The 22,550-nt window shown below is 54.3% G+C and overlaps 9 protein-coding genes across 9 annotated transcripts; 5 read left to right on the forward strand and 4 right to left on the reverse strand.

The window, feature by feature from the left end:
- Positions 1 to 2,829: 2,829 nt before the first annotated feature.
- Positions 2,830 to 3,554, forward strand: CCOS01_03273 (uncharacterized protein; the record flags this gene model as incomplete). Its single annotated transcript, XM_060451459.1, has 2 exons — positions 2,830 to 2,931; positions 3,009 to 3,554. 2 exons carry the CDS (start codon positions 2,830 to 2,832, stop codon positions 3,552 to 3,554), a joined length of 648 nt encoding a protein of 215 aa, XP_060317724.1.
- A 731-nt stretch (positions 3,555 to 4,285) lies between these two features.
- On the forward strand, positions 4,286 to 5,010 carry CCOS01_03274 (uncharacterized protein; the record flags this gene model as incomplete). The annotated part of the gene is made up of 2 exons (XM_060451460.1): positions 4,286 to 4,386; positions 4,587 to 5,010. Coding segments are annotated over 2 exons (525 nt in total), but the record flags the coding sequence as incomplete, so codon positions are not given.
- A 2,064-nt stretch (positions 5,011 to 7,074) lies between these two features.
- CCOS01_03275 (carbon-nitrogen hydrolase) lies at positions 7,075 to 8,288 on the reverse strand (the record flags this gene model as incomplete). Its single annotated transcript, XM_060451461.1, has 3 exons — positions 7,075 to 7,878; positions 8,093 to 8,185; positions 8,277 to 8,288. 3 exons carry the CDS (start codon positions 8,286 to 8,288, stop codon positions 7,075 to 7,077), a joined length of 909 nt encoding a protein of 302 aa, XP_060317726.1.
- Positions 8,289 to 9,353: 1,065 nt separating this feature from the next.
- CCOS01_03276 (diphthamide biosynthesis protein 1) lies at positions 9,354 to 10,769 on the forward strand (the record flags this gene model as incomplete). The annotated part of the gene is made up of 2 exons (XM_060451462.1): positions 9,354 to 9,549; positions 9,616 to 10,769. The coding sequence occupies 2 exons, from the start codon at positions 9,354 to 9,356 to the stop codon at positions 10,767 to 10,769; spliced, it is 1,350 nt and encodes a 449-aa protein (XP_060317727.1).
- A 1,318-nt stretch (positions 10,770 to 12,087) lies between these two features.
- Positions 12,088 to 13,761, forward strand: CCOS01_03277 (uncharacterized protein; the record flags this gene model as incomplete). Its single annotated transcript, XM_060451463.1, has 2 exons — positions 12,088 to 12,137; positions 12,222 to 13,761. 2 exons carry the CDS (start codon positions 12,088 to 12,090, stop codon positions 13,759 to 13,761), a joined length of 1,590 nt encoding a protein of 529 aa, XP_060317728.1.
- Positions 13,762 to 14,389: 628 nt separating this feature from the next.
- CCOS01_03278 (glycosyl hydrolase family 10) lies at positions 14,390 to 15,615 on the reverse strand (the record flags this gene model as incomplete). The annotated part of the gene is made up of 3 exons (XM_060451464.1): positions 14,390 to 14,629; positions 14,696 to 15,331; positions 15,388 to 15,615. 3 exons carry the CDS (start codon positions 15,613 to 15,615, stop codon positions 14,390 to 14,392), a joined length of 1,104 nt encoding a protein of 367 aa, XP_060317729.1.
- A 2,120-nt stretch (positions 15,616 to 17,735) lies between these two features.
- CCOS01_03279 (Ctf8) lies at positions 17,736 to 18,185 on the reverse strand (the record flags this gene model as incomplete). Its single annotated transcript, XM_060451465.1, has 1 exon — positions 17,736 to 18,185. One exon carries the CDS (start codon positions 18,183 to 18,185, stop codon positions 17,736 to 17,738), a length of 450 nt encoding a protein of 149 aa, XP_060317730.1.
- Positions 18,186 to 18,649: 464 nt separating this feature from the next.
- CCOS01_03280 (ribosomal protein S6e) lies at positions 18,650 to 19,929 on the forward strand (the record flags this gene model as incomplete). Its single annotated transcript, XM_060451466.1, has 4 exons — positions 18,650 to 18,655; positions 18,837 to 19,286; positions 19,605 to 19,772; positions 19,834 to 19,929. The coding sequence occupies 4 exons, from the start codon at positions 18,650 to 18,652 to the stop codon at positions 19,927 to 19,929; spliced, it is 720 nt and encodes a 239-aa protein (XP_060317731.1).
- An 819-nt stretch (positions 19,930 to 20,748) lies between these two features.
- CCOS01_03281 (ribose-phosphate diphosphokinase) lies at positions 20,749 to 22,256 on the reverse strand (the record flags this gene model as incomplete). The annotated part of the gene is made up of 7 exons (XM_060451467.1): positions 20,749 to 20,975; positions 21,043 to 21,080; positions 21,134 to 21,459; positions 21,553 to 21,647; positions 21,728 to 21,860; positions 21,949 to 21,975; positions 22,164 to 22,256. The coding sequence occupies 7 exons, from the start codon at positions 22,254 to 22,256 to the stop codon at positions 20,749 to 20,751; spliced, it is 939 nt and encodes a 312-aa protein (XP_060317732.1).
- Positions 22,257 to 22,550: the final 294 nt, after the last annotated feature.

The following is a 22,550-nucleotide window of genomic DNA, read 5'->3' on the forward strand; positions in this document are numbered from 1 at the left end:
TTGTGCCTGCCGGCGACTCGAACAGGACGAGTCGAATGAGACTTTTTGAAAGCAAAGGAGCCTGCTCCGTGACGGCTACCTCTGCCATTTTCTGCCGCCACACACCTACGACAGACTGGTCTTCCTCTGGCGTGTCTGGGTACGGATACCTTGGGTACTAGTGTTCCCCCCCCCCTTTTCGTCTGATCAGAGACCTTTGAGGAACGCGGAACTAGTCGAGGGAGAGAGGGGAACCGGCCGGGCGCTTATGCGCTGCAGCGTCAATCGATTTAGCGGGGGACAAACCATGGCGGGAGACAAGACGAGGATGACTTTTGATTTTTTTTAAGAGGAGGAGCGAGGGGAGGCAAGGGGTCGTGGTAGTGGTGGTGGTGTGTGATTTGTTTTTGAGCAGTCGTCTTTTCGGACTATGGCAAGCTAGGCAAAGCAAAAAAAGAAAAAGAAAGAAGAAAGAAGAAGAAAAAACGGGCGATGGTGGTGATGCAGTCCACATTGCTTTTCTTTTCTTGAGCTGTGTCGTAGATCGTGGTTTGCATGGCGGTGCGTTGCGGGCGTGTGCGCGTGCAGCCGGGGAAGACGGATCGAACATGGGTGTAATATGAACAAGGTGATGATCAATCAGATAAGTAGAAAAAAAAAATCTGAGAAAAAAAAAATCCAGGTGAAGGATTCATTCAGTATTCAAGGAAGCGACGAAAAGCAAGTTGGTTACTCGTACTGGGATGCGTAGTCTGGCGCGAAAGAGTTTGGATAAAGGGTTCGTTCGGATGGCATGGATGGTGCCGTGTAAGTTTTCTGTATGGTCTGTATGGGATGTTGGCCATGTGGAAATAGTGCTGCCACTTTCTTTGCCAAGACCTTTTGCATGTTCGGATGTGACGTTGGAGTTTTTTTGATTTTCTGCTAAAAAAAACCTATCTTGGGGGCGGGCTTTGTACTGTGTAGCCTAGGAGGCTACGACTCTCGAGTGATGCCCTGTCTTTTCTACGGAGTAGACTTTCTAGACTTTCCTCCGGTCTCACGCGGAAGATGGGTTTTACGAGCCGGGCTGCGTACGGGCCGGGGCGCGGGAGAGAGAGAGAACTGGGAATAGGAGCCTGAAGAGATTCGAGAAGAAGGGGGGGGGGGTGTAGTGTATGGGCAAATCAACAATGACGCTATCGTGACACTACCGTCCTCTGCGGGCATCGCTAGTTCGACATACGGATGCGACGTTGTGGAAGCACTGCCGTAGGGTTCCCCGAGATTTCGATGTGCCGAGACTGGAAGAGAGCCGCGAGAGCTGAAAAGGGTTGGGTGAGTGAATGAATGAATGAATGGAATGGGAATTTGTTTATTGGGTACGATGCGAAAGTGCGTGCAGTAGTAGATTGGCACTTGGGACATCCGAAAAGGAGCCCCGGTGCCCAGGTGTGTGACGGCTGATAGAGGTTGCCTGGTAGCTTGGCTGTCATCATTGTCGCATCGCGTACGTCGTCCAACCAATATACTGGGAGTGTATTCGTAGGGAAGATACCGTATACGAGAGCATACACAACGACCCCGAGACGATGGTTCCCGGATGCGCTCAGTTCTGTAACGTTGAACTGGTCCGACGCTGTGTGATGTACGTAGTATTTACGGATACGTCTGTATTATTGGAAACACCATACATTATTACATTATCCTGTAGTCACGCGTGGCACGGGGAGGCGACACGTTGGGACGGGTTTACTTCAGGAACAATCGCGTTTGGAGGAGGACGAACACGCGCCTTGGCCGAAGCGCTGCGCGACGACGCGCAAGTGCCAAAAGTGATAGGAAGTTCCGAAATACAGCAGCTCCGTATGATGTGGTCAACCCGTTGCGCAATCAGGCAAGGTGCTAAAATTTTGGGTTTGATGAACTAAAATTACAACAAATTGTTGGAAGATGAAATAGGGGAAATTTCAGGAACAGACACACACACACTTACACCACCCTGCCGTGCCGTGCCTGCCCCGGGGAACGTCAAGACCAAAGAAATGTGGAAACCCTAGAGCGAAAAGAAGAAAAAGGGGGTGGTGTGAGTTCAGGCTGTTTGGGAGCGTGTGAGAGCTGACTGCGTTTCCGTTTGTAGCTCTCTGTAAGGTATCGGCCGGGGGGTGTGTGTTCGCACGGCGCTAATGCAGCGGCGGCGTCCCGGGAACCAAAGCGCTGGGACCTTCTTTTTTTTTTCCCTCTCTTTCCCTTTTTGCTGCTGTTCGGGAGTGGCCCGCGGTGGGCCGGAGGGAGGATGAAACGGGCCTATCATTGACCGAACTCCGCGCTATGTCCCTTTTGGGCTCCTCGGTGGGGTATCCACTTTCTTTTCGGACGAAAGAAAGCTGAGCGGTCGGTGAAGTCCAGGTGAGAGGAAAGGGACGAACGGGCCCCACACACTCACACCTTGACTCGCAAGGTGAAGGAGCAGGAGGAGCCTACCTACCTGGGGAAGTACCTCAGCTCCGACCCGACGCGGAAAGAGAGGGTTGCAGAGAACATGCGGCTAAACTGCGCGACCTGCAGAAGGTGCCGACCTTTCCCGGTAGTTGCAATGCAGGGAAGGAAGGGGGAACGTTTTGTTTCTTCTTTCTTGTGAGACACTCAAAAGGGGGGCTAACTGTCGATCTCCTTTTTTGGCTTTCACATCGAACAAAATTTTCAAAATTGATCTTGTTTTGACTCGAGAATTGTCCATCTGCTGGCTTCCCCTGCATCATTAATCACCAACGAGTCAACAACACACGTCTTGCATACAAACGCAAGATTGACAACCCGCGTTGTTTGCGCCCCTCGAGCTACTCGAAAAGGGGTATGGCATCACACCAGATGTCTCCATCGCGCTGGTTGGACGTTGGCTTTGCCGTCATTGTGACAACTGACGGGTCGGCGCAAACCAACAATCCTGTCATTCAAGTACCAACTCTATGTGTCAGTAACTAGCCATCAAATAGCGTCCAACGGCCCAATGTCAACAACCACCAAAAGACATACACCCGCATATGCAGCAAACACGCCCATGCTGCGTCTGGTTTTCCACCAACGAGATAGTTCATCCCATTCCCCCAGTCTCTCATTGGCCATCTGCAAGGCGCGAGATTGAACCACTCACACACACACACACACACACACACACCAATGACATTCGGAAGGCAAACCTCCTCTACGGATACAAAGTACACACCACCTTATCCGTACCGGCACTTTGGGACACGAACTCGGGTTTGGCGGGCTACATTGTCATTGCTGCAGCTTTCCCCCTTCCCCGGGTTATCAAATATGGGTATCTCTACGACGTACCGGATATGCCTCCCGGGCCAAACGGATCACTACGGTGCTACCCGTACGGCGCGCACAAAATAGCCGTTTACCAGCTGCCGAGTCATCAACAAATTCTCGTCCACTTGCTTGTCTCCTCGACGCTTCTCGGCCGTAGCCGAAGAATGGCTGTGTTTGCGCTGTGCTGCGTTGCCGCGCATCCAGATCCGCCGTGGGTACTCCGTACGGAGTATGCGCAACTGATTTCCAATTTGAAGTGCATGGCAATTGCATAGGAAACAAGACGAGATAGCGACGACGGCGGCCCCTCATACCCAATTCCGGACATCATGGGCCACGCCTCAGCTCACCGAGCCCTCATCATCACGCGGCAGACACACCACCACCCGACTGAGTACACGCCACATCGTGAACGAAACGGCCCAGCAAGATGAGACAGCGTGAACCACCCTTCTTTGCACCCCCTCTAACCCAGGAAGGAGAAAAGAGCCTCATCCAGTGTGCCAGTTTCCCGGCTCGGTTCGGTTTGGACATCCCACGCGTGCAACATCCCACGTCTGGCTTTGGTCTACGCCTCGCGAAACGGGGGGAAAGGGGGAGGGGGCCGAGGAGGCGCAGATGGGCGGGGGGCGCATATCGATGCATGCCCTTCGGGAAATGCGACGTCTCGACCGAGTAGTCGGGTCCCCTTACGTCTCTTTCTTCTGTCTCGCCGATACTTGACTCCGCGATGTCTTTGGAGACGACTGGTTAGCGAAACCCCCACCCCGCCGCCCCCTTTGCCTTCGTCACCGAGAGGTAGGTGAGTGAGATAGGGCAGAGGTAGGTACCGTCTTGTGAAGAGGGTCAGGATATTTCGACAAGCAGAGATCATCCTTCCAACGTTTCATCCCGACTTTCTCTCCAGCAACCGTTTCTGCACCGCCCAGGCCTCAAGGCTGTCCGGGACATCAACTCCCTCACCGGTGCGATATACTCCCTTCCCTGCGCGTCGTCCCCAACCTCTGGAAAAATTTCTTCCCCATGCCTTCTATCCTTACAAGGGCTTGTCCTTCGAGAAGTTCCTTTTGATGGGGACGCAAGGCGTGATGATGAGGGTCCAATTCGGTGAGTGAAAGCCTTGGCCCTGTTTGATAGACCGCCTGACCACAAAGCCTGGGACTCCTTGGGGGGGACGGGGCTCCGGGAGAAGCAGAAAATCTCACGGGGAGCCAAGACGAGTGGCAAGGTTCTGCATATCTCAAACTGCCAAATTTCCCGGGGCCGCGGTTTGGGATCTTTTTTCTGGTTTGCTCACTTCTTCCCAGGTTCAAGGAAGCCGATCAGAGAGCTCCGCCGACAAAAGGTCCCCGCAACAAACGGATAGCCGTTGCCAAAAATCGCCATTTCTCTCGCCTCTCTTCTCTCTCCCCACCAAGCCATGCGGACACTGTAGCCGGGGCATGGCCCCCGGATCCCCGGAGGCATTATTTGAAAGGCCCCAAGGGCTGCCGACAGGGGAGGAAAATGGAAGAAGCAAAGAAGGAGGAAGAAGGTCCCTCTTTTTCCTTCTTCACTCAACACACACCCTCAAACCGTCATCGGATCCCTGACCAAGTCTTCATCCAGTGGGAAACATTGCCGTCAGTGTGCTCCGTCTCCACCGGTATCCATCTTGCATGGATCACGCATGGATACCCATGGAGGGAATGGCACGGTGACTTGGACGAACCCAACGGAGCCACGTACTGAGGTACCTACGCCGTCCGGATACGCCCTGACGCCCTCCCAAGTTCCCCCCCCCCCCCCCCCCGGGCAGCTGAGGATAACTGAAGCAGGCGGATCTCGTTTCCTGCCTTTCTTAATTTTACCACGTTATTTCGAATTTCAGATTTTCCTTCTAGCGCGTCCCTCTTTTTCCTTCTTCACCTTCTCTCTCTCGCTCTCGTGGGGCCGACACAGTAACCCTTGCTAACGTCCAATGGGCCCAAATCGCGTGCCCGGGCAAAATTAACCCAAACCACGGGTCCAGCTCCGGCGCGAGGAGAATGCTCATTGCTCACTTTCGCAGTCTACCCATCACCCCTGAGTTTCTTGACCGAAACTACCCATGCGCAGCAGTTACGACACGAACAAAGCCAGGCCTGGATCACCAGTGCAGCACCAGGAAATGGGGAGCGGGCAGGCACACCGACAGACACACCAACCCCCAGTCCCAAAACCGTTGGGTCTTCTCTTGTTCCTTGGCTCTAGTGTGTATCCGTACGCTACTCATAGGCAATCCGGAGTACGCTACCCGGACGGGGTTCTCGCCCCCATCGCCGAGGAGTTAAATGCTACAAAAATGCAAAGGGCTGGGACGGATCCAACTCAAGCCGCCGACGGCTCGTCCTTCCCCTTCTTCCCCCGGTGAGCTAAGGGTATTGGCAATGTGGGCAAACCCCGCTGGAAAGGCCGAGAGTCCAGAATAACACAGTACCGACCGTAGTGTACGGATACTCTGTACTCTCCGTACAGATACAGGGAAACACAATTCATCCTGGGATGTTGACTCATCGGGTCACCGGGGAACATGGGCGTTTGGATTCTTGGGAAATTGGGCCTTTCGGTCTGCCAACTGCCGGTGGCATGCAACCGATCCTCCCAGCCCGTCAAGGGACCCGGTCTAGCCTCTGCCGTAGGTTGACTGTTTCGCTGGAACCGGGGCCCATATCGATTCAGAACATCATATCTCCCAAGGGAGATTGTTGTCTCGGTGAGGGTCTCACCGGGGTGGGTTTGTCATTCTCTCTCTTTCTTCTCATCTTTCTACCCTGCGAAACACGGGCCCTGTCTTGCTTGTGGAGGTCAAGGTAACCTTTGCGGTCTCTCGTGCCAAAGTGCGTACGGATACTCCCATACAGCCCAGGACCTCTTTTTTGAATTTTTCTACACACTAATCTCTATTGATCATTTCGACCGGCGGCGCCCCCAATCTATGGAACATTGCGGCTACCCTTCTAGAATATCCACAGACGCGCCGAGTGGTTGGGACGCTCATCCCTGCAGCATTCCTTTCCCACAAAGAGCCTCAAGCCCTCAAGGACCTGCACTGCGGTGTTACCGACAGTCAGGGACTCAGGGCTCGTCTCGACTCGCCCGTACCGGTCACCCGTGCTTCTTCTTCTCTCCCTCCCGCCTCTCCCCGGCGGCGAGGCTTGCTAGACTCCCCCTCCCTTCTCCCGAGACCCGCGGCCCTCTCCATACCGGTCTGTACTGTAATACCTTTATCTGTACTGCGTACTCCGTATGTACGGAGTACGAGTAACTCTACGGATACACCTGCGATCCCAGCTTTGACCCTGCTTTCCGGGAATGTGACAGCTCACACGCCCACCCTCAAGGAGGACCTTCAGAATTCAGGGTACACATCGCTGCTCTCAGGTCATCAGCTAAACCATCCCGCTGGTACACGATGGGAGAGGGGCCCGGCATCCTAGGTGACGGGGGGGGACGGGAATGCTCATTGCCCAGAGAGAAAAAATGACAGCACCTCCAGGGGAGGGGTTAGGGGGAAGGGGCGTGTCATTCACATGGAGAAAACTTTGAGCCTCAAGTGGGCGTGTAAGAGATGGAGGTCGGTGTGAGTAAGAAGGAGGCGAGGGGGGGGGGGGGGGGGGGAGGGGGGGGGGGGGTACAGTGTACGGGGGTAGACAGTGAAGGGGGGGGGGAGGGGGGGGGGGGGGGGGGGGGGGGGGAGGGGGGGGGGGGGGGGGGGGGGGGGGGGGGAGATGACGAGAAAGAGATAGAAAGGAAAGGATAGGGAAGAAACACAACTCACGTCCGTCTAGCCAACGGCATACCCTCCCTGACTTTAGCCCACTCGTCCAAATCCACATCGACAAAGCCAATGGCCCCCTCGGCGCCCTCCTCGGCCCTGCCATCGGCGTCCACGCCGCCCAGCTCCAGCTTGACCCGGCCCCAGGGATCAACGACCATGCTGTGGCCGTAGCTGCTCCGCTTCGGATTGTGCGCGCCCACCTGCGCCGCGGCGACGACCCAGCTCTGCGTCTCGATGGCGCGGGCCCGGAGAAGGGTCTCCCAGTGCGCCTGGCCCGTCCGGATGGTGAAGGCGGAAGGGTAGAGGAGGATCTGGGCGGGGCCGTGGCCGCCTTTGTTGTCAGGGAGGAAGGGGCTCTTGGGTCCCGGGTGCGTCAGGGCGAGGGCCGGTTCGGGGAAGCGGAGGTCGAAACAGATGAGGCTGCCGGCGCGGCCGACCGGGGTGGGGAATGGGGCCGTGAGGGAGGGGCCGGCTTGGACTGTTGCGCTTTCTCGGAGGGCGCCGTAGTCGAAGAGGTGGAGCTTGTCGTAGGTTGCGGCTTGGAATATGGTGCCGTCTGCGTTGATCCAGAGGCTACGGTTGAGGAGCTTTGGAGTGGTAGTGGTGGCGTCTACGGCTACGGCCGGCTTCTGGGCGTCTGTTGTGGGGACGTGGATGCCGACGTTCACGGCGACGGAGTGGGTCTTTGCTGCTTCCTGGAGGCCGAGGACGAAGGGGGACTGGGACTGCGGTTGAGCTAGGGAGAGGGATTCTTGCGGGCTTGAGGCGATGTAATCTGCGGCTTCGGGGAGGAAGAGGACCTAGGAAGAATACAGTGAGCGGCGCCTGTTGGTGTTGGTGGTGTTGCTGTGGGGGTGGGCAGGAGGCAGACATGAAGCCATTTTTGTGCTTCAGGCTGCATTTGCATTGCAGGTCTCATGTGCAGCAGGATGGGATTGCGGTGAGAGAGAGGAAAGGAACAAGACGAGTGTTTTGATATCGACGCCCCCTTTGTTACGGACAGATGGGACGTACTTTGGCACCACCGACAGCGGCCTTGGCGACGAGCCTCACGCACTGCTCTAGGTTGTGGGACAGAGAGGCCGTGGAACAGATTTGACCGACAGCCTGTTCACGCCGAAAGGAAGAGGGGACCGCATCAGTAAGTCATCTGCAGAGACACGTGGTCTTTGTTTGGGGGTGTGTTAGGCAGCCATACCGCGATCGCCATATTGTTGAAGATACGGTGAGATGGAACCTTTTGGGGGAGGGATATGTTTGGATTTGGATGAGAAACTTATGCAATGTAGGCGCGGCAACCCTGGGTAGGGGTTGGTCGTGTGGACTGATCTTGGAGAGAGGGAGGGAGAAAGTATGCTGGCCACGTGGCAGAGCAGATGAAGCCGTTCGGATGATTTTCGTGAGGACTGTAGGGTGTGAAAGGTTGGCGATCTTTCATGCAAGCTATAATGGTTTCTTGGATGGGTTGGACGTCGGACGGGAGTGGGAGAGGAGGCATCATTCGTTGCGTCGACGGGTGGGCCTGCTACCGCTTACCTTATCTGATGGTGGGATGCAGCGGGGTAAGGTAAGGCAAGGATGCTGCAATATTCAAGATATCTCCCGTCATTTTTACGTTTGTTGATCTGATACACTCTTCGCTGTCGATTCGACATTGGTGGAGAGACATTTTCAAAAACATACCTTTTCTTTCGTACGAGGACAATGAACTCTTCGAATAATGATTTCCATTTTCTTTACACACTTCGAAATGCTCTGCGAGGGATGCATATATGCCTCTGTTGCTTGAGGTAGTTGAGAAAGACTGGACTCAGACATACCTTTCGCAACACCGATTAGTCATGAGAACTGAAATAAAATATCTAGCTGGTGGAATGGTTTCATAATGTGAGAATGAGTTCTCAGGTGAGTTCTCAGAGTTCTCAAGACTTATGAGCTCACCGAAAGCCAGTGAGAATCCACATGTGAGCTATAGCCAATAGGCGTGAGGACGTTCGGCCACCTCACTACCTGCATGTACCCTTTTAGCCCACCATCTTATCGTATCATTCTTCTAACTGAATTTTTCGCGGGGCAACAGCACCAGATCGCGGGGCAAATTCAACGAGACTCACTTACTCACGGTACGACAGACAGCCCTGTACTAAAAGTAGCCTTTTTCTTGTCTGATGATTTTTGGCTTCATATGAGAGCCCCCTGTCACAAAAACATCAAATTTGCTGTAAAGCGGACCCCTACTTGAAGTGCAAGCCGAAGCAGAATAAGTGTCTCAGCCATGGAGGAAGATCGGGCGCAAACCGACTTGGGCATCGCCGCCGATATTGAAGAGGCTCATCGCCAGGAGGAGGCTGCGGCTCAGCCAGTCTTGAAGCAACCAAAGAAGCGCTTCGTCGGAAGGAGAACAGCAGCCGAGACTGCGGCCAAGAATGGAAGCCCCAACGGGTCTATCGAGGACAGCAAGTCCATCCAAGGTGAGCACGCACGACGCCTTATATGAGAAGCAACAGCATAATCATTCTCATTCTCACCTCTCATAGTCGCACAACCTAGAAGAGGTCCGCGTCTCCTGAACCAAGTACCCCCTGAGATTCTCAATGATCCGGCACTCAAGTCCGCCATCTCTATCCTCCCCTTCAACTACAGCTTCGAGATTCCCAAAACCATCCATCGCATCCGCTCCTCGGGCGCCAAGAAGGTCGCTCTGCAGATGCCCGAGGGTCTGCTCCTCTTCGCCACCACCATCTCCGACATCCTCACCGAGTTCTGCCCCGGCATCGAGACCCTCATCATGGGCGACGTCACCTACGGCGCCTGCTGCATCGACGACTACACCGCCCGCGCCATGGGCTGCGACCTCCTCGTCCACTACGCCCACAGCTGCCTCATCCCCGTCGACGTGACAAAGATCAAGACCCTCTACGTCTTTGTCGACATCAGCATCGACACCTCCCACCTCTTGGCCTCGCTCGAGCGCAACTTCGCCTCGGGCAAGACCGTCGCCGTCGTCGGCACCATCCAGTTCAACGCCACCATCCACGGCGTGCGCGGCACCCTCGAAAAGGCCGGCTTCAAGGTCCTCGTCCCGCAGATCGCGCCCCTGAGCAAGGGCGAGATCCTCGGCTGCACGAGCCCGCAGCTCCACGACGACGACAAGGTCGACATGATCCTCTACCTCGGCGACGGCCGCTTCCATCTCGAGAGCATCATGATCCACAACCCAACCATCCCGGCCTACCGCTACGACCCGTACTCGCGCAAGCTGACGCGCGAGACGTACGGCCACGACGAGATGCAGGACCTGCGCCGGACGGCCATCCGGACGGCCAAGACGGCCAAGAAGTGGGGTCTCATCCTGGGCTCGCTCGGCCGCCAGGGGAACCCGCACACCATGGGCCTCATCGAGAAGCGGCTCAAGGACCGCGGCATTCCGTGGGTGAACTTGCTGCTCAGCGAGATCTTCCCGGGCAAGCTAGCCATGATGAGCGACGTCGAGTGCTGGGTGCAGGTCGCGTGCCCGCGGTTGAGCATCGATTGGGGCTACGCTTTCCCGCGGCCGCTGTTGACGCCGTACGAGGCCTTGGTTGCGCTAGAGGTGCGCGATGATTGGGGTAAAGGGGTGTATCCCATGGACTACTACGGAAAGGATGGTCTGGGACGCGTGAAGCCTGGCCAGCTTGAGGCATCGGCATAACCATCTTCAGGGGGAAGGATGAGGAGGAGGAATAAAACGAGAACAAAAGTTTATGGTTTATATAGGAGCACGTAATGATACCTCTTTCGATGTAATCTGGAAACTGTCCCAGACACGACTAAGCACTCGATATTTCTTTGCTTTCCTGCCGTTGGGACAAGGAAATCCTTCAAATCACTGCTACAGGCTTGGTAGCTCAAATTCAACTAACCCGGACTCCCTTATAAATGTACCTTGCCCGTTCGGAAAGGTGTTGTTCGCCGGAAATTTAAGAGAGCTCGTGTCTATCTAAGCCTGCATATTGATGGGTATTTGAGGTATTATACATGTGTAAACGCACTCGAGGTCTAGAGCCGTCAAAGTTTGCGGTTCGCTTTCTTGTTGTCCCAGGTCCTTCGAGTCTCACCCTTTATTCAGTCGAAAGAACTGAATCTACTCCGTACATCTCAACCAAATAAAAAATCGTCCCCAAACGAGTTTATGGGCTGTCTCGCCTGCGATCACCTCTTGGTAAAAATCGAGACGTTGAAAGAAGATCACAAAGAGGATTGATGGCCATTTCAAATTTTCTGAGACCTGCTGCATCTAGTTAATTCACTCATTCGCATTGCAGCCGGTACATTTGGCAGCTGATTCTACGCTAAATACCTCGCTACGCCGCCTGCATGCGGTGCCGGTAAGGGCATCTCAACCGTGTCCTTTGTCCACCTCCTTTCGAGAACACGAGTCTTCAGCGGTAGGGCTGAAGTTGCCAACCAAATGCGTACTTCCTACAAAGATTCAGATTATTTCGTTGGTCGATCATTCTTGGCGAACGATACCCTCCCAATACCCAAACCCGGTCAGAAATCTTGCCACTCAAAATTCATTACTGTGCCCCAAAAGTTCCAGGGGTGACATCGTTGGCGAGTTCGTACTTATCCCTGGAAGTCCCACACCAGCACTCTTCTCCTTCACCTTATTTGCGATAAGGTGAGGCCGGAGCGCCAGCACTCTCCAGGATACCACCGCACCCTTCCGAATAGGGCCATTCGCACCGTTTACGTTTGTGCGCAACGTCGCCAAGAACAGGCATGTCTTGTATGCGTTCTGCTGATTGGTTCATTCTTGTCGACTGGTTCGCGGAACTTTCTGTTAGAACTACTACATTGGCATTGCTTAGCCTCAACCTTCAGCTCCCGACTCACGTCAAACAGCTCGCTGCCTAAGTCAAATGAGGGGAAGGAACTAGAAGAGGAACACATCTCGTTTTCAATCGGCTTCCGTCGTCGAGGAGCGAGATCGCACAGGTCGTCTTCTCTTTTCCGCACATCGTAGGATGGCCCGCAAAGGCAGTCGCAAGACAAGGACCGGCTGTATTACCTGCAAGTAGGCACCCCGCATAGATTCATACCCCCCCTTCCATGCGGCAAGGTTTGCATTCCTTATTAACAATCACCACCACCGGAGCAGGGTCCGAAAAGTCAAGTGTGACGAGGCCAAGCCAGAGTGTATACGGTGCTCCAGCACCGGCCGTACATGCGATGGCTACGTGGACCCGGCCCAAGCCGCCGAATTAGATCAGCCCCGGCTGCTCAGGGCCCAGAGCATGTTCCCGAGCATCACCAGACAGGAGAGCAGGGCGCTGCACTTCTTTTGTGAAATTGTTGGGCCGAACCTGCCCGGCGCCACCGACCCTTACTTCTGGACGCATCTTGTCATTCAATTCAGCCGGTACGAGCCCGCGGTGAGGCATTCCATCTTCGCCATCAGCTCGCTGTACGAGGGCGTCACCGGGGCTCAGGGTAGCCCCTTTGACGTGGGGAGCGAGCAGATCCAGGATAACGCCCTCGCTTTGCGTCACTACAACGCCGCAATTAACCAATTGACCGTCATGGAGAACCAGGGGCTGGTGCTGCTGGTTTGTCTCCTCTTCATTTGCATAGAATTCCTGCAGTCCAACCGGGAGACTGCCCTCCGTCACTGCGCTCACGGCACTGCCATACTCGCCAGCTCCGACTCTACCTCGTACAAGTGGGTGAGGCAATACCTCACGCCATTGTTTCGAAGATTGAGCGCGTTGCCCTTCTTCTTTGGGAGCGGACCATCGGATATGCTCGATCTGAGCATTTCGAGATGCCCAATACCGGACTTTTTCAATACCTTCTCCGAAGCCGAAGCCATGATTGACGACGTTTTCAACCAAGCCTTACAAACTATCCGCCGCGGTGACACATATCGCGTAGGACAAAAGAAAGATGTTCCAGTACCGTCAGAACTCCTAGAGGAACAGGACACAGTCTTAAACCAACTAAATAAGTGGTACGGCATGTTCACAGACCTCGAAGCCAGACGGGGGCAAACGACATCCAAAATCTCGGGCTTCGCGCGCGCATTCGCTCTAGCGAGATATCGGATCTGTCTGATCTGGTTGAACAACGCCTTCGTACGTTCCGAGATGGGCTACGATGACTTCCTCGACGAGTTCCGCAAAGTCGTCGAGGAGACAGCGCAAGCCGCCGCCGAACAAAACAGCACAGGAATTATAACGGCCCCCGCCTTCGAAATGGGCTTTATCGCGCCGCTCTTCTTCTGCGCACAGCGGTGTAGGGACCTGGGTTGCCGACTAGAGGCCCTGCGTCTTCTCAAACTTCTCGCCGCGCCCCGAGAGAACTTGTGGGATAGGGACGGCATGTGCGCTCTGGCTCGGAGAATCATCGAAATAGAACACGGGTTGGAATTGAACATGGACGGTCGGGTTACGCCAGGGGTACATCCTAAATATCCGGGCCTACCACCGGAGACGACGAGGATACAACAATTCAACGTTGAATTTGTGAGTGGACGACAAAAGAACTTTAACGGCCACGAAGTACGCGGCTTCAAGGCTCAATTATATATGCGGAGTGCGAGCGGCGAGATCCATCTTCGGCCCGAGACCTTATTTGAAGAGGACCCTCAACTGTCTGACGATGTGAGCCAAGAGCACATAGGGGCAGTCCTTTTCCCATAGCCCGCGAAGGTGTTACATGAACAAAATAAATAAGAAACATGAAAAATAAACTTGTGCCCCTGCCCAAGAGCTCTCTGACACAATGATAAGAGTAGCTGGCACTTAACAGTACGGAGCTGGATCTGTTGGCTTGTTGTTGATGTAAGACTAAGGCGATCGGAGTCAATTGACCCAGGCGGGTGATTGAAATGTCCACAAAGTGTGGGCTGAATTAATTGCATCGCCGTTGTCGTATCGAAATTACCATATTGAGTTGAATGCGTGCCTGGGGCACATTGCGTGTGCCGCATGGTTCGAAAGTACATCGCATCGTGGAGTTTCTCTCGAAAACCTGACCCCCTTGAGGTCGATCTTTTGCGCCTGTAAAGCCGGGGGAAAGCCACCACATGGACTGAATTAAGATGTTTTCTTACTGGATATTGTCCACATCAGATTAAACACGGCATTCTGATTTCTCAAAGCTGATAAGGCTTGTCATTATGGCGGAGTTAGCCGTTGCTGATGCCAAGAACGCTATGCTAAGTGCGTACCTAACCGACTCTTGCCTTCATTGCTTTGCTCCAGCTAAGCTTTCGACAATAACGCTTGTTACAAAGCTCACCCGACACCCCTTCGCCTATATAACTAACTAAAACAGCTTCTTGCTCTTGCCAGACCCCAAGGACCGCCTCCTTCTACAGGGAGCCGCAGTCGTGTTCTTCAATGCCTCGAGAACGCCATCATAGGCCGGGTGCTTGCTGAAGTCCTCAAACCAGAGAAGGGCAGCACCTTCACCCGGGAAGACGGCGGGAACCCAGCTGAAGGGGTCGTAGAAATCCCAGATCGTGATGCCAATGCAAGCCGCTACTTGAAGGCAGGCACTGGTAGACTACAGCCGAATTAGTTAGCGTCTTGAATGCATCCGAAGATGGGGTGGGTGACTGGGTAAACCTACGTTCTTATACGCCTCCTTTTGCCACGCCAGGTTTGTCTCATTTACCGGGAGCTCGACACGGACATCCAGCTCTGTGAGGGCAACCTCGACTCCGAGCTCGGCGTAGCTGCGAATGACCTCGACTTGCTGGTCGAGGCTAGGCGCCCTATCAGCTACGAGGTGAGCTTGCATGCCAATGCCGTCAACCTTGATGCCGTCGTCCTGGAGCAGCTTCACGATGCGCTTGGCGCCCTCGCTTTTGGGACCGACCGACTCGAGGTTGTAGTCGTTGTAGTACAGCTTCGCCGCCGGATCGACCTCGGCCGCGGTGCGGAAGGCTAACTTAAGGTACTCCTCGCCGAGAACGTTGTAGAAAACGGACTCGCGATATGTGCCGTCCTCGTTAAGAGCCTCATTGACGACGTCCCAGGCGTAGCACTTGCCTTTGTAGTGGCCAGCAACCTCGTGAATGTGTCTGACAATCACCTCGGTGAGCTCTTCGGGCGTCCATGTTGTATTCTCAACCCAGGGGGCGAGCTGGCTGTGCCAGACAAGGGCGTGGCAACGGAGGATCTGGCCGTTCTCTTCGGCGATGGAGGTCACGATATCGCCCTCTGTGAAGTTGAAAACACCCGGCGAGGGCTCGGTGAAAAGCCACTAAGTGAGACGTTAACTTGAATCCTTTACTAACAAGCTGTCATTTCAACACCAACCTTTTGCCCATTTGTCGGGGTTGTTTGGCCAAACTCGTTGATATCATCGAGGATGGCGTCGTACTGCTCGTAGGATGCCTCCAGACCAGCGCGCTCGCGCTGTCCTGGGGAGTCAGTTGCAGCACCAAAGTACAGCAAGCCTGCTTTCTTCGCGTAGTAGTCAAGCTGAGCCGAGGCTAGGGGCAAGGACGCCGCCAGGAGGGGAACGGTGAGTGATTGGATATGCATCTTGACCGTCTGGTAACAATGAAACTTGAGCGAGAAACGAGAGGACCTATCTTGGAAGACCGAGGCCGGCGTGGACGAGGGTGAGATCAATAGGAACACTCCATAACGAGGGCGACGCAATTCATATATGCAAGATCCGGCCCCCGATGCGATTCCGTTTCCCCATGATTACCCCAAATTTCCAGGCGAACGGACGAGAGCAATCTCCAGATCATCCAATGCAACAGTGCCGAGCTACTAAGCTAGCAAGGACTACCGCCGTGGGGTGACGCCCTCTAAGGGATAGGAACCCGGCTTGACCATGTACCGGCGCCTTGGTCCCAAGACCTGCAAGCCTAGGTGACACGGCGTTGGTTGGAAGAGAGAAGGGCTTCGGGATTCAAAGGTCAAGTCCCGTGATGTGGGTACCGGGACAAGTGCGCTGGAAGAGGAGCTCATTCCGGTGAGAACCAAAGACGCGGTGGTCGCGGTTGGATAGAACCAATGGTGCTCTCAATTAGCGGCTTTCAGGGATCGTCCCTGGCATGACCTTCCCCATCTTTTGCTGGGGCAGAATGGGGAACCGTTCAATCAGGCTGTCTGCGGTTAAATTAGAGTTGGATTGTGAGCATTTATCCTAATAGCCTCCTCGGGTAGTCTCCAGAGTCCCCTCACGGCCGGTGCGGAGGCGTGGAGAATCCCTGACTGTCAGAACAACCTCGACCTCCACGAATATTGTCGAGGCCGCCATTAAGTCCATTGATTTGGCCGAGCATTCGGCGAGAGCCGAGGCTATCCATGACACTTGTTGAAGGCGATGGTGCCAGAATGGGATGAGGTTGCTTGGAACGCATGTGTGTTAGAAATTGAACTGGTCATCGATGTGAAGAAAGCTCATCGACAGTGACGAAGACAATGGGCATAGTAACACTAGCGTTGATACCCACTTCAGTCAGCCTGGTTTGTATGACCCGCGGAGTCCCTCATAATTGAACTCAAACCAGAGTAAAGTTGACAGGGCGACTAAGCCTGCTGCGCAATGCTTCCGGAAGCGAATAGCGAGACCAATAAAATCATGCCTTGGAATAAATTGTCTGTTTGCCGACGCATGTTTGGAGGTGTTTGTTGCGACGGGCCGTCGCCTCACAACCTCGCGGCAGCGAATTACATTCTGTTCGGTTGTTCGTCTCATTCCAAAATCCTTCATCGCCTCATTGCTTGATGACACAGGGACTTTTGACTATGCGGTTCTGAAGGAGAGATGCCTAAATGCAAGTAGGGTCTCATTCTTCCGACTAAATTGCGATCAGAGCGATCCGTGTTGACTTGCATCTCTAAAGGAGACCAACAAGCACGCAACCCAATGGATGAGACGGGTAACGACCAAGAAATTCGCAGACTGGTAGACCAAGCGCCAGTTACCTGTTGTGACTTATCCAACAAGCAAACAACTGGTGCTGATTATGAGAATAACTACCATGAAGCACCGCCAACCAAGGTACTTAGGCAGAAGAAGTCGACACGTTCGAATCATTGATGCTACTTGAGCCAACGTGACTTATTCAAACAACCAGTGATAAATGCGGCACTCGAATGATGTTGCTCAGAAAGATGCAATTGCCGAAGATCCGGGGAAGCTGATGCGCGTCTCATTCGTCGCTTTGACCGCAGCCTACCAATGCCTCGAACCGCAGCAGTATGATTTGTGAGCCGTAGTTGTCATTCTGTCGCAAAGACACATGAGCTTAAGAGATGCGTCCCTGATGATCACGCTGACCAAGATGTAGCGGGGATGAATGTGAGGTTGGCGACCTTTGCTGAGAGCTTCATGAGTCAAAGGTGATCTGCCACAGACTGACCAAGGTGGCATACCAGTCTTACGTTTGATGACCGGCTATGATGGCACCGGAGCCGCCGCAATGAACAAGCGTCACGGAAATATAGACGGCAAGGGATCTGCCGTGCCAGTCATAGTTCTCCTGGTCCGGAATCGTAGCAACACGACAGGATGAACGCCGCAACCGCTATCGTCCTTGGCAACAATTGCCCTCTCACCACATCATGACTAGCCTCGTCGGTGTGGGTGTCATTCTTCAAAGATCGCTCCGGTGGCCTCGAACCGTCGATAACGAAGACGTCTCTTATGTGTTTTCCGTACCAACGGGCTCTGGTCGGTTCCCAAACATGATCTTGTACTTGACGATCTCAGCAATCTCGAGCTCCTCCTCAGCCTCTCCTTCATCGCCAGTAGTGGCACCTCCCCTCCGCCGGATAATAGCCATGGCCTTCGGAAGCTTCTTAACTTCGCCCTGTAGTCTCTGATGCTGGCCGACATAGAGGAAGACGCGCTTCATCCAGGCCGTGCTGCCCTCTTCCTGCGTTTCGGGGTGATAGTCAGGGAATGTTACTTTGCCAATGGAAATCTCGGGCTCCTTTTTGCTGGATTCCTCGTCGGGATTGAAATGAGGCACGTTGACAGTTCCTTGCATCTCAAGCAGCGCAAGTCCAGAGGGTGTCTTGATGAGTGGGGGCAATGGGCTTTCTGAAGCTGAGGAGCCCTTCTTAGGAGGATAGATTTTGACCGATGACATTGTCGAGAGTAGATGTCGTGTGTTGATTTAATTGGCGATATAAATGATACAGAGCCGTAATTGGGAGATTGCCTGGGTGACAGCAACGACGTTTATTCGTGATATACGGATGTCTTGATCGCGAATCGTGAAGCGCGACGCTACAACAGTGTGGAGTCGTCCATCTGAACCTGCCCAGAAAACGGAGGCTGTGGTGGGGGTACGTATCCCGGCCCGCGTACCTTCCTAAACAGGATGGACACGTGACACGGGGCTGTCTAAGCACGGCCCATGGAAAAACTTACCGAAAGAACTTCCCGCGGCCTGTGATTGGCCTAGGGATTTTTTTTGCAGCAGGGCTCTAGCGACGCACACATTCTCGAAAATTCAAGAGTAACTTTCCGCTTTTCCTCCTTCCCACTGAACAATCCACGCCCAACGCCCAGCCGCAGTCGACAACACTTGCACCACCCAACGCCGGCAAGATGAAGGTACGATAACACTATATCCCGACAGACGAGAGCGATACAATCGAACGCGATGGAATTGCCATATCAACGACGTCGAGTTCGAAATCGCTGGCGGTCTGATCACCGCGCCGAATATTTGGAAATATTCGGAGGGGGTGGAAAAGTCACGTTCAAGGTTGCTGACCATTTTTCTTGACCACAGTTGAACATCTCCTACCCTGCCAATGGCAGCCAGAAGCTCATCGACATTGAGGATGAGCGCAAGCTCCGCGTCTTCATGGAGAAGCGCATGGGCGCTGAGGTCCCCGGTGACTCCGTCGGCGACGAGTTCAAGGGCTACATCTTCCGCATCACCGGAGGCAACGACAAGCAGGGTTTCCCGATGAAGCAGGGTGTCATGCACCCTACCCGTGTCCGCCTCCTCCTCTCCGAGGGACACTCCTGCTACCGCCCCCGCCGCACCGGTGAGCGCAAGCGCAAGTCCGTCCGCGGCTGCATCGTCGGCATGGACCTCTCCGTCCTTGCCCTCTCCATCGTCAAGCAGGGCGAGGCCGACATCCCCGGCCTCACCGACGTCGTCCACCCCAAGCGCCTCGGTCCCAAGCGTGCCACCAAGATCCGCAAGTTCTTCAGCCTCACCAAGGATGACGATGTATGTGTGCTCCCTGTTGCGGTCCACCCTTCCAACAGCCACTTCGTCATCGCCTACCTGGTTCTGCGGCGGAGGGTCGAGCGGACCAGGTAGAGTGTGAGAGACGGGACCGTGTTTCCCCTCTGCCTTCGAACTACTTCTTTCATCAGACGATATCTGTTGAATGCCTTGAGAAAGTGCGCCAGATATATCAGAAAACGAGAGAGGGAGAGAGAAGGAAGAGGTGGGAGCATGTGTCGGGCTTTAATCCCAATGCTATACACATCACAGATACCCTTTGCAAGTGGCTAATGAGGCATTCTTTGCTGCAACTTATAGGTCCGCAAGTACGTCATTCGCCGCGAGGTCCAGCCCAAGGGCGAGGGCAAGAAGCCTTACACCAAGGCTCCCAAGATCCAGAGACTCGTCACCCCCCAGCGTCTCCAGCACAAGCGCCACCGCATTGCCCTCAAGCGCCGCCAGTCCGAGAAGGTCAAGGACGAGGCCGTACGTTTGCCCATTATACATCTTATCTTGATGCTTCAAGTCATACTAACCCCCTATCCAGAACGAATACGCCCAGGTCCTTGCCAAGCGTGTTGCCGAGCGCAAGACCGAGAAGGCCGAGCTCCGCAAGCGCCGTGCCTCTTCCATGCGCAAGTAAACTTGTCGTCATGGCGGCGGTGTTGCGTTGGGAATCATGAAAAAAGTGAAAGATTACTCGGGTCTTCTGGTTTTCTTGCATTGGCGTGGAAAAAGGGAAATGGGGCACTGGGAACTCATGTCATGAAACAAGTTTTCAGTCAACATCATGAATGTAATAGGGCATTCAAAAATGGAAATGCACATCCTTTTGACACGCGAAATACCACCAGCAATTGTTTTATGATGTTAAACAAGATCGATACCTTACTCGCTCGTGCCATATGTCCACCTACCAATCAGCCTATCGTTACTCTTATGTTCATTATCCATCTCCGGAAGACACTACTGGAGTACCTATGAGCCTCTTAAGAAATCTCAGCCCTGCCCGGCACAAGATTCTGGGGTTGGACTGTCTAGATTTTCGTTCTCTTCCGGAGCGGGGGCTGTCAACGTTTGGTCTAGAGCTCGTATCAAGGCAGACCCACCGGACCCTGTGAATCTTTTGCGCCGCCAAATGACCGCAGAACCAAGGTATGTCACGCCTCATGTATGGAAAATTAGCGACATCACATGTACGCGTAAGCGTTATCGTAGAGAATCCATTTCGTTCTTTTATTTTAAATCTGCCGGTAAAGCCGAACTTTTTTCTAAAAGCAGGTCTTCCTGCCGGATTGAAAAAGGAAACCCGCAAAATGCCCGTTTGTACCGTACGCCCACCCCAATTTGGAAAAGGAAACCCCTCCCCCAATATGCCATGTGAAAATCCTCGAGGCTATTGCTGCTGCTGCTGCTAGAATTGCTACTGAAACTCTTAAACCCTTCATCACGGAACCCCTCTCTAGACGGGAACGTGGTTGAAGAGGTAGCTGACGCTCTCGCCGTTGTGGGTGCGGCGGATGGCCTCGCCGAGGACCTGGCTGATGTCGATGACGCGCAGCTTGGGGCAGCGCTCAATCTTGTCGCCGAGGGGCACCGTGTTGGTGACGACGACGCGGGACAGGCAGCTCTTGTTGAGCGTCTCGACGGCATTACCGCTGAGGACGCCATGGGTGACGATAGCGATGACTGTTTTTTTTTTTCGTTCACTGTCAGTGCATGGCTCTTCACGTTATGGATACTAAAGATGACGTACCTTCACGCGCACCGCCGGTCTCGAGAGTCTCCGCAGCCCTGTGACGACTGTTAGTGGTGCCAAAACATCATGCCACGAGGATTATACGAACTTGGCGAGGGTGCCGCAAGTGTCAGCCATGTCGTCGACCAGAATAGCAATCTTGTCAGTGACGTCTCCGACGAGAATCATGCGGCCGACAACGTTGGGGCGCGGGCGCTCCTTGTGGATGAGGGCGAAGCCGGTCTCCAGGCGATCGGCAATACCGGTGGCACGCTTGGCGCCGCCCGCGTCGGGACTGACGATGACGCAGTCCTCGACGTTCATGTTCTGTCTGATCCACTGAAGGACACTCGGCTCGGCGTACAGGTTGTCGACGGGGATGTTGAAGAATCCCTGGATTTGCGAGGCGTGAAGGTCCATCGTGATGACGTGGTTCTGTGTTTGCGCCCATGAGGTCAGCTTCAGATGCTCTCTCCCTCTGTGCTTCGTCTCTCTTTCCTTCCCCCTCAAGAATTTCGGAGGACTTACGCAGCCGGAAACCTGCAGCATGTTCGCGACAAGCTTGGCGCTAATCGGAGCACGACTCTTGTCCTTCTTGTCCTGTCTAGCGTAAGGGAAGCAAGCTGTGTGTGTATCTCCAGTCAGCGGACGTCCTTTCCCAACAATGCGACATCCCTATTGATCGTTCGGAGGGCAGACTGACGGATGACGGCGGTGATTCGGCGGGCAGACGCGGTTCTGCAGGCGTGGATCATGATGAGAAGCTCCATGAGCCCGTCGTTGATGTTGCCGGGCTCGCTGGACTGGACGATGAAGACATCTTCGTCGCGGACACTCTCGCCAACGGTGACACAGTAGAGAAGTCAGCTTTACATGCCACTCAACGACCGGAGCCTGCCGGGGTTCGAGGGATTGTTCGCTAACCTCGTCTCTTGGTTGGAGTAGTTCAAGCTGTAAAGGCGCAAAGAAGCGGTCAATTAGATTTGTTCTCCAAAGAATGTCGCGCCTGCGCCGGAAGGGCACCAGGTCTTGAATAGAGGCAAAAGCTTACCTCATGGTCTTCGCAAGGGGAATGCCCAGTCTGCAACATTCGCGACCCTACGTCAGCGACCGCTTCTGCTTGCTTCGTTCCTCTATACCACGGAGGATTCATACCGCTGAGCGACCTTCTCGGACAATTCCCCATGGCTGCTGCCCTTGAGGAGCTTGATGTCGTTTGTCATATCCCCCATGAGACCGGTCGATGTGTGACGACAAGGGGAGAAAAAGGGAAAGAAGGATTTCGAGGAGGGGCAATCGGCCGACTATAAAGGAGTTGCTGCTGTTGCTGCGGCACCTTGCTGAGGTTTGGCAGGCTAAGGTACTGTCAGATCCGTCTGGACGAATCGAATCGCAGCGCGGGGTCACGATGGAGGGGTATGGCTATCGGTCGGTCGGTGTGGCGGTGTCACACACACTATGGTCGAGGTCGATTGGGGAGGCCTTTCTGGTGGTGATATGCGGTTGAGTGAGACAGCGGGATTGCC

The sequence above is a fragment of the Colletotrichum costaricense genome (assembly GCF_030867565.1).
Source record: "Colletotrichum costaricense strain IMI 309622 chromosome Unknown Scaffold_3.1, whole genome shotgun sequence".
Taxonomy (NCBI): domain Eukaryota; kingdom Fungi; phylum Ascomycota; class Sordariomycetes; order Glomerellales; family Glomerellaceae; genus Colletotrichum; species Colletotrichum costaricense.